The 10,255-nt window shown below is 44.1% G+C and overlaps 2 protein-coding genes and 1 long non-coding RNA gene across 4 annotated transcripts in view; 1 reads left to right on the top strand and 2 right to left on the bottom strand.

The window, feature by feature from the left end:
• The window catches only part of CUNH19orf57 (chromosome unknown C19orf57 homolog), a 25,564-nt gene extending 24,101 nt beyond the window's left edge, over positions 1-1,463 (top strand). Inside the window, exon 7 of the mRNA XM_019504566.1 lies at positions 898-1,463. Within this exon, the coding sequence (XP_019360111.1) occupies positions 898-904 (7 nt within the window). The 3' untranslated portion in view covers positions 905-1,463. The remainder of the gene's footprint in view (positions 1-897) is intronic.
• Positions 1-9,152, bottom strand: part of LOC109288809 — a 21,233-nt gene extending 12,081 nt beyond the window's left edge. Inside the window, exons 1-5 of one of the 2 annotated variants that reach the window (XR_002095231.1) lie at positions 9,054-9,152; positions 4,471-4,645; positions 3,909-4,049; positions 1,420-1,506; positions 231-643 (exon numbers count right to left, since the gene is read on the bottom strand). This is a non-coding gene — a long non-coding RNA (uncharacterized LOC109288809). The remainder of the gene's footprint in view (positions 1-230; positions 644-1,419; positions 1,507-3,908; positions 4,050-4,470; positions 4,646-9,053) is intronic. The other variant, XR_002095230.1, reaches the window with a different exon arrangement.
• ALPK3 (alpha kinase 3) overlaps positions 1-10,255 on the bottom strand; it is a 121,477-nt gene that overhangs the window by 59,324 nt on the left and 51,898 nt on the right. The window lies entirely within an intron of this gene.

Here is a 10,255-nt window from a genome sequence, read left to right as displayed (position 1 = left end):
GCTTTGCTGTTTATGAATCTCTTCCACCACTTCTGCCAGCCCCAAGTAATCCTTCCAGATGTTAAACTGTTCCATGTTGTAGTTCCTAGGAAAACTTGCATGTGTTGGGGAGTAAAATAGCTCCATGTGATTTTATTTTCTGAAGGGGCCATCAGTGAGACTTCAGAAGAGCCAATCACATTTTTGGAAGTCTACCTGAGTCTGTCAGTCAGCTCCCTCCCCCACTCCACCTCCCTCTGCCTGGAGACAGAGAGTCTGGATTGTCTCCCTCCCTCCCTCCCCCCTTTCTGTGATTTCAAAAGGGGTCTCTCAAATAAGTCTTCAAGTTAAATATGCTACAATATCCTCTTTCCCCCAAACCTGGAGTTTAAAAGCACATTCTACAAGCATCAGGAATTGCAACAATTTTGCAAAATGCTGCAATCACAAGTAATAATTCAGAAGAGCTTTTTCTTTGGAATGGCAACTAAAACATGCAAGAAACATTTGTCTGTAAATGTTGCTGCCTCAGCTTCACTTCTGCTTATTTCCTTATCCATTTCTTCTTTTACTTTTATCTTGACTGTTGCAGCTTTTTCTTATGGGGCTGCTGCCATTCGCAGCTCTCCAGACTCTTCAGTACTACATCCCACTGTTCAGATCTCTTCACATATGGACAAATAAATGAAGGCCATACTCACACCAGCTTCAAATAACTTCTTTCACTCTCTCTGTCTCTAGCAGCATCGAGTTCAAAATTGCCCACAACTCTGCAGAACTGTGAATAGCAGCTTTTCGTGATTCAACTTTTTTTTAACTACTGTAAATATTTGGATTTGGCCCTTTTTGGGGGGCAATGTTTGAATTTTAGGCCTAACTGGATTGGATTAAATTTGTGCCCCCCTTTACATTTTACAGATCCTAATCTTGCCATCCTTGCCCAATAGGAGGTTCACTGAAGAAAAGACATGCATGATTGAGCCCATGACACCCATGACATCCATATTCCCTCCCACCTTGAAATTGCTCTCAGATGCCCACACCTCTAAGTACTGTCATTCATTAGCTGAAATCAACCCACTGTAAGAATAAGAGCACCTCAGCAGATTTCCATCTCATTAGAATTGATTTTCAAGCAGCAAACAGGAAGCCAGTCAATAAAGATCACTTTTCAGTGAGCAACTGAAAAGCTCAGAAATCTTTTTTTAAAATTACTAAATAACAAGCCTATGGGGTCAAACCCTGGCCATGGACAAAATCTTGGGGCCTGTTCTAACCACTAAACAGGCTTAGTTGCATGACACTGGGGATTCACTGTTTTGTGTTTCAAAAGTATGATCTGACCAAGGGTGAAAACGGCAATGAATTCTGCTGAGATTTGAAGGATGTTATTAACTTTATATCCAAAGCTTTCTAAAGCATCTGCCTCTGACCCCTTACCTTCAAGTCACACTAGTAAATGAGAATCTTTGTAAGGCATGTGGTAGCTGATGCTTCCGGGAAGATAAAAGGATTATTTAGGACAATCTAAGGCAGTGTAATACATAAATAATAAAAATAAATGAAAGGTGAATATCTGTAAAGTAAAGTCCTAATGGTAAGATCAGTGGACTAATCTCTTCAAGGCAGATAGTTGCCTATCTGTCCTTTTATTCCATGACTATTGGTGTAGTTTCTGAGTGCCTATCTGAGCCTCCTAGCTCAAGGCTTTTAAAGCTAAACAAAGCACTTGTTTGTTAAGAACACACATACACTAATTGGAGTATAGACTAGCTGGGAATAAACCCCTATTAGGTCTTTTGTATTTAACTTCCATGCTGGCTGAAGTGAACGGGGAGTGCAAGCATTCAGCACCTGTGAAAATCCGCCCATTAGGGTCTTAAAGAAAAGACTTCACGGCTACTCTGAAATTCTCCTGCCTTTGTCATGTATGCCTGGATGAGCTCATCTTGAAAGGTCCTAAGTGCTCAGAATGAAGGGTTGTTCCAAGGATTTGTGAGCAAAAGATCAGGAGACCAAGTCCATCCACCAGCCTTCAAGCACCAGGGCTGGTACAGTAATGTGTCTGTTCCAATCACAGTTGCATTCATTGATCCGTGAGTTTTCCCTTCAGCATCACAACCCACCGACAGCAATGAATGTTGATTGTGACTTTTTGGGCTTCTGGGAATCTTTGCTCAAGCAGCACAGGAACACAGCAGGGACATGGAGAATAATCAGAAATAGCAGCTCATGGTTCTACAGCAGGAGCATCTCACAGAGCATTAGACATTTTAAAAAATTAAACCTCAGTCTTCTGGGTAGGAAGGTCAATATTATCCACATTGCAAGGATGAATGAAATGGAAGCACAAGGAAGGGAAAGCGATGGACCTAGAGACAGAAAGCCGAGAGTTAAAGTACTCTTCTCTAATTCCAGAACCATGCCTTCGCTAACAGGGAAAATATGCCCGTGTCTTCAGACAGTTCCAGTCCTAAATTGCAGAGTTGCAACAGCTTCTGAGGTATCTTACAGTACAGCTATCATGAAGCACTGAGAGCAAGTAGTCTTGAGTCAAACCCAAATTGAAGTAACAATTCCACTTGCTCACAGGTTAACCATCAAAGGCTTCTCTAAACTAGGTGCTATCTACATCGTGAAGCTGACTGGAATAGCCATAGCTGTTCCAGAATAGAGGTCCATGTGTCCTATTCCAAAATAAAAGTGACTATATTCTGTCGTGTCACTGATGTTCTTGACGAGGATGGTGTTTGAGTGATAAAATCCTAAATAATTACTCTACTTTGGAAACATGCAACCTCTTCCAAAACAAAGTAACTTTTAATCTGGAATAGCATGGCCACACACAAGGAAAAATTTTGGAATAAATTACTGCAGAACAGTTTTTCTGAAAGTTTTACTGTGTGGAGAAGTGCTAATATTGACATATATTAAATCCAGTTAGCTAAATCAATTGAATTAGCACTTTTGAAGACAAAGTAATTGTATTTTATAATGCGCTATGTTTGAGTGAAGGCTATGTTAGGGAGACTGTTTTTAAACCTATAAATCCTTCAGTTCAGGTGTTACCAAGGTTGCAGGGTACACTCAACGGTCGATGGTTTAACCTTACTGCCAAAACTCACCGACAGCGTTGAATGTTCACTGAAACCTTTGTATCTCTTGCTAGTTCAGGCTTCACATAGTGCTTGGTTTTGTAAAACGCTGGGATACATCTGATTGGTTTGCACTCCTCTTAATTCTTCCTGATCCTACCTCTAGTTCACCCACTCCCAAATGCATCTTCTGAGGATGTTTTCCATTCATGCTCCTCTTATCATGGTTCCTGACTTCTTAAATACACATATTTACTATTCAGTCCATCCAGGAAGAGCACACACCAACTGCAGAGGCTTCCTCAGCCTGGCAAAGGGTTTTTAAACCTGAAAGCTTGCTAAAAAAAATTCTCCCCAGCTATTTAAGTTGATCTAATAAAAGATACCAGATTCATCCAAAGAACCTTGTCTGCCTAAATACGCATATCACTTTCTTTTTTTAATTCCAAATAACATACTGGCTTCTGCTATCTCTAGTCCCCAGGCTTCACCCATCCACACCAGCTCTTTTCCTTGCCTCCTTGTCCACTTCTTTATGCAGCCCCACACATGGAGATTAGCTTCCCCATTCACGTATACCACACTCCCACTTCAGCCCTGCTCAGCTAGTAAAAAGACAATGGCCAGACATCTCTGCGTAGGTGATGTGGTGCATTGCTCAGTTTGGTTTTGCTTGTGCTTTGGAGCCTATTCCTATAAACACAATTGCACACAAAATTTATTGCCAGGGCTTCATTGAAATACTCCCATTGAAATCAAGGCTATTAATTGTAACAAGTCCTCCCAGGGTCCAATGCCTTTGGATCAAGGACCTGACATGCATTCACCACTGACCTTCAGCACTGTAGAGGCATATGAATTGCAACACTACATACGATACATCGTTATTACTAGCTCAATTTAGCTAATTCAGTCCAAATTCCATGACTTCTCTCTCTGGAACGGTTCTTTCTGATTTTTATGGTGAGGGGTGCACTAGAAAAATTTAAAATAAAGAGATTAGCTGCTAGATCACAACACAGAGAGAGATAGATTACATAAATAGATAAGATCCCAGTACAGATAAGTGTTAGCAACAGCGCTGCCACAAACAATGAATATTCTTGCTATGTAGTGACATGTGCAGGAGTAGATGCCATAGCTGGATGTTACAATATTAACAGTGCAGCCGTTAAATAAAATATGTATTGGCCTATGGGCTCAGTACTCAAGGTCCTGATAAAGGGCTATGCAGAGAAAGCTTGTAATTGTTCAGCAACTGTGCTGTCATACAACTTGTATTGGCCCCCTAATGGGCCCAGTTGTGAAAGCCTGATCTGATGTGTATATCATAGCAGGTAGAGACTACAGCAGTGATTCAATGTTTTATCCCAACTAGCCTCAAACAGCTTGTCACCTCTTCCCTTGTGCTTCTACAGAAAGGGTGACTGAAGTCCTTGCAGACATGGAACTCACTGCTGGTGCTCTGTGCAGCAGATCTTGGCTCTCTTCTGTGGGAATTCCTGCAATGTTCGGCTTCAGACTCTCCACGTTAGCTCCTCAGCAGATGGCATTGAAAGCTGTGCCATTCCCTGCATGCAAGAGATGGCTGATGAAAAAAGCTAATTGAAGATACAGTGGAATACCCCCTGTGAGCAAATCTTTGTGCCATAAGTACATCTTTCCAGGTGACCCACATCCATTACTGCAGGTTGTCTAGGAAGCTGCCTTCCATATGTCAGCTCCATGCCCAAGGACAGTATACACTGGAAGTGCTTATCTGGTACAGCTAAAGCAACATACAGCCAAGTAAGCCTCATGTGGACATGGCTTAACTACATGTATAGTGATCAGAGATGAAACCTCCTCACCCCCTGACTCCTGCAAGAGTGTGACGAGCAACAGCAGAGCTGAGAAGTTTCCCAGCCATCTTAATGAAGTGTTGATGTCTAAGCATGAAGGGCAGTTTCAGAGGCCATTTAAACCTTTTAATTGTGCTGTTCACTGTTGCAGAAATACCTGTGAACATAAGAGGCAACCTGCTGAACTCAAATGAAAGGTGTTAAACTGTTGTTACCTAGAGCATTCAGTCAAATTAAGTAGCTCAAGTGAACTAGCTTCATTGAAAAAAACAAAACAAAACACCTTTTTAATGGCCCAAACAAAGCTTCAAATGCTTATCAAGACAAGGCTTCAGTTGCAAGGTTTTAATTAGCCCCTGAAAGCAGTGAAAAATCACACTCCCTCTCCAACACAGCTAGGCTGCTAAACTCCTGGGGGGGTGGGGCAAGGGCTGACAAGTGAGTGCTTTTGTCAGCAGTGCTCACGCCAGGAAAGGTAGTATAAGGCAGACAGAAAAATTGTCACCAGACATTGTGTTTCTGGAGTGGGGGTGGCAGGTTGGTCAGCCTTGGTCTAGCAGCAGAAACACTCATAAAGCCCTAAACCAGACAACATGATCAAATGCCAGGTCAGCTATCTGATGTTAATTAGGAAGACAGAATCTCAGGGAAGAGAAGTCACTTTAATTTACGTTAGCAGGCCCAGGTAAATCCTTTGCTGTTCCATTATCTCTTCCTTGAGCTGCCACCTCATGTCTCTGCATCTCAGCTTCCCCAGCGGTAAAGTAACTATTCTTTGCCTGCCTAGCACATGGAAGAATTGTAGAATGAGTTGACTTCAATTTGCATCTGAGGTCCTTGGATAAAAGATTTCAGACTATAGGAATATTATCCTGATGTTCCCGCTTCACAACTTTTCAGGACCAGGAGTGTGCTAAGGGCTCAATCCTACCAGCTGCTGAGCTCACTCAGATCCCCACAAAGTCACTGAGTTGAGGGGTCTTTCAGTAATTATGCCAGGCTAGACTCTAAAATATTTTTTGTGCATTACTTAACTGTACCAGCAAGTGGCAGTGCATCCCAGCCATCCTACTGCTGTGGTAGTAACAGCAGATTAGACTGAGGAGCCTCTCAAGGGAAATATGTGCTGCTTGCCCTATTTTTGTACCCATTCAGAAAATGTTCCCAATTAAGAGAGTGTAAAGAAACTGGTAGTCACTCTGTGTGTATGGCAGGTGTGAAAAGCTGAGAGTTTAGAAAGGTAAAGTTCTTTGGGTAACTCAATTTGGAAAGTTTTTCTTTTTTAACCTGATAATATATGGATGTGGGTTTGAGGGTGTGAGAGAAACCCTCATGTGTTATACAGCTCAAAAGCTGCACCAATCTCACCTACATGGTAGGTGAGGAGGAGTAGGAGAGTGAAGTCATCTGCACCAAAGCGATAAGAGCCTTTATAAACGGATGTGATCTATCTGTGGTTCTTTCATGTGTTCCTTTTGGTCTGCAGAAGCCTCAGATGTACCACCGACTTTGCGTGCTGTGGGTGAGACCAGTGGGGGCCAACCTTTTTAGCAGTGTGCCACAAATAGCCCTGCACCCTCCCAGAGTGCCACTCTGATCTCCACCCCCCTTGCTTGATCTGCTGCTCTGCTTTCAGCTTCCTCCCCTATGCTCACTCCACAATCTGCTGATCTACTTTTTGCTGCCTACCCTATCTGCCATTGTGCTGCCTGTCCTCTCCCTGATCTGCCACCTGCCACATGCCTGTGCCACTTGTGGCATACATGCCACAGGTTGGTCACCCCTGCATTAGACAGTATCACATGCTGGGCAGCAGCCATGTGATGTGGCATACTCCTGGAGCATAGCAGATTTCCTGGGAAAAAATACTCCAGCTGTGTGTAAACCTAGAGCGATGCTGCACTGAATGCCTGGACAGGTTTGTGGGGCCCTGGTTTAGAAACGGCAGTCTTGTCATAGGGATGGGATTGTGCAGACCCTGGAAGCACTCTGTTAGTGGAGGACAGAGGCAGCCAGAATGCCTACAGGTAGGGACCTGGGGAAGCAGCCTCGACAGGAACAATGCCCTTAGAAGATGCTTTCTCTGTGACTCTCAGTCATGTAGAAGGGGGCTGGGCCATAGTTCTGCCTTTTCCAGACATCCTTCTTCCTTTGCAGTGTCTGGCAGCACTAAGGCTCCACCCAGATGTGTTCAGAGAGAACAAGTACCAGGGCTACAGCCATGGTGAGCAATCTCCCTGTACACTTTGACTCCAGGAGAAGCCAGGCGGTGTCTTTACACAGCACCTCTCCTACCACACTAGGCTTGATCCCCAGCTGGTGTAAAGCAGCGTAACTGTAGAGAGGTGATCCCTCGATTCACATGAGTAAAGGATATGGCCCTATATAATCTGCATGTGTGTATTTACCTGCAAATACTTCCATGAAGTACAAGCTGATCAGAAACTGCCCTCAGAGCCACCTGGGTGTCTTCCCTGAAGTTGTTGAGATAAAATGGATCCTGGCCATTTTCTCTGAACCCAGCCGCTCTTCCTTCTCTCTTAAATTTTGTTGCCCTCTCTGAATCCTTTTAAAATTCTAGTCCTGCTCTTTCCATTCCTCTTTGCTGGGGAGACGCCATGGTTACATGGTGTCAGAGAAAACCAAGGATTTATATTAACAATATGCAAAGATGCTCAAAAAGTCTTTCTCTCTTTCTCTGTCTCTCTTCAGCACAAGCATTTCTCCACCCCCCCGCAATCCCTGAACAGCGTGACAGGTTTTGCATGCCGGTTCCATAAATTTCAATCGGATCCAGCCTCTTGCATATTTAATGCTGCTCTTGCCTGCCTTTTGCAATCTCTTTACATAAGACCCTTTGAGCATTATCCAGAGACACAGATGCAGCCCTCAGCTTCCCTCACATCAGTCAAACATGCTGTGTGTGTGCCAGGTGGACCATCCCATCTCAGGGGGCAGGTCTACACGAGAAGCTACTGCGGAGTAGCATCTGAAAAAAACTGTGCAGGGATGGTACTGTGCAGTAACGCTGGTTATTGTGCAGTCATTTAGTACTTGTTTATGCAAGTGCTAAATGACAGCGCAGTAACAACTGCATAGTCTGCTGCTTGTGTAGACACAGCCAGTGTTATGCTGGCAGTTTCTTTTCAGACCACTTTGCAGTCTGGTTTCAGTGTGGACTGAGAGGAGTTGGGGTCCCTGGATTAACTGTAAACTCAAGACACAGTAATGTCCTCTCAGAAATCTCCCTGGGGTGGTGGTAGTGGTCAGGCAATGGGCTCGGTTAGGCCAATATTTTACCCAATTTGATTAGATTCTGTATACAACTAAAAGATCATAAGAGTCATGAATGGTAGGATCTTGGGAAACAGACAGACAGACACTCTCCAATTATATGAAGCTCTGGGACATAGCTAGGAGGAAAGAGGCCAGGAAATGGGTACTTTTCCAACAGCATCATCTCCTCTCAAACCCACTGGAATTTTACAGCATTTCCTTGCTCTTGTGAGTCCTCTATGCAGCCATGCCTTTCCCATCACCCCTAGAAACATTTCCAGTCATAGAGAAAAAGTGTAAAGGGGAGAACAGGGACATGGCATTAGGTGGAACAGGGACAAATCTGAGCTAGGCAGAAATTGTCTGCAGCAGGTAGCACTTTGTTCTGATCAGCATCAGCTGATCCATCCAACTCACTTGTCAGGTGGATGCTGCTGCTATGAGAACCCATGTGGTTCTTGTAGCTACTTGTATTTGGGGTTTTTGTATCTGGGGTTGAAGAGAAATGAATCCCTACTGTTATCCAATTGCCAGGCTATTTTTGGGGGGTGGGAGTGAGGGGGATAGCAAGTGGCTTTCCAGTTTCTCCTCCACTTACTGTCCTGAGATTGACTCTAAGGGCCTTTAGTCACATTACCCTGCCTTACAGGACAGCAGGACATAACTGTACCTAAAACTGCTCAAAATTGCTTCAAACTCAGTTAGAATAATAGGAGAGACTAGCCAGGATGCAATGGCAAGCCTCCCCTCACTAGAGGCTGAGTATGCTTTCTTTATAGGGATCCTGGCACCTGACAGGACAGCATCTGAGCTGCCTGGATTTCCAACTTAGTAGGATAGGCAGTTGGAGTAACCATCTTACCTTCCTGGGGCTGGAAGCAATGAGATGGGGTGGACTCAGAAGGACACAACACCAAAGACACTCGCATCATGTTCCTTCTACAAGGCAAAGAAAAACTTAATACTGTGCACAACAGAGAAGCAATAATATCTGTATAATGACCATTCCAGTATCTGTCTGTCTATCACATTGCCCTAGCAAGTTCTCTCAACTTTCCAAGAACGCTGGTTTAGGAAGGGAGCATGGTCCAGTGATTAGAGCTGTTCCTCCAGCTGCCTGCCAGCATGCCTGCCATGGCAGACACTCCAGCTTCATCCTTAACACATGTTCCAGTTATTTCTGCATGAGACATGTTAAGAATGAAGTGTCAATGTCTGCCTTGGCTGGTGAGCCATTGGGCAGCTGAAGGCTGGAAGAATCCCTCCATGAAGCAGTGCTTGGAGAGCCATACTTCTGTCATCAAATTCACAGAGGACATAGAGTGCAGCCAAGGACAAATGGTGAGGTCAGAGCCTTGTTCATGCCATAGGACACATCTGAGGATCTAGGAAGTGTCCGGGTTCAGACTGCTTGTCATCTCATCTCTCCAGCCAGCACAGTATGCTCCCACGGACCCTCACCCATCAAGAGTATTTCCATGGAATGGTGCTAGCAATACTATTATTAACAAGTGATCATTCATTTAGGTCTGACAAGGGCTGAGATCCTCAGATAAACAGTGTGGGAAAGACACAAAGTAGCTATCATACTACTTTTGGAGGGCAATGCCCTCCATGACCCTTGGCAGTGGAAAGAACGGCTAGTGCTTTTCTGTCCTCTGCAAGGCTTTCATCTAAAGCAGCACCCCAGGAGAAGCTGTGAGGTCACTCTGAACCACAGCACCTCCTTCTGCAGAGATTCCTAGCTATGGTCTGGCCAGCTGTGGGCACCTTCCAGGGCCAGCACTACAGCCCCATTCCCTAAGATGCCTCTTACTCTGAGAAGCTCCCCATGGCGCTGCTTTTCTTTCTTAGCCATGCAATAGCTGTGAGGTGTTTTGCTTTCCTATTCGGCAGTTTTATGTATTGTTTTGTCTTAGTATTTTACTTTATTGAAATGTGGACTTTTCCTCTGTTTCTGGACTGGATTGTTGATTTTTTTTTTAAGTTTCTTTTTTTTTTTATCAAATGAGAAAAACTATAAACAAGGAGGGAAAGCCCAAGACTTTACATTCCAGTCTTCTT

This window comes from Gavialis gangeticus, unplaced genomic scaffold, assembly GCF_001723915.1.
Source record: "Gavialis gangeticus isolate Ggan-Ray unplaced genomic scaffold, GavGan_comp1, whole genome shotgun sequence".
NCBI classification, from domain to species: domain Eukaryota; kingdom Metazoa; phylum Chordata; order Crocodylia; family Gavialidae; genus Gavialis; species Gavialis gangeticus.
Note: the sequence above shows the minus strand (reverse complement) of the source record. Positions and strands in the feature narration are given on the sequence as shown.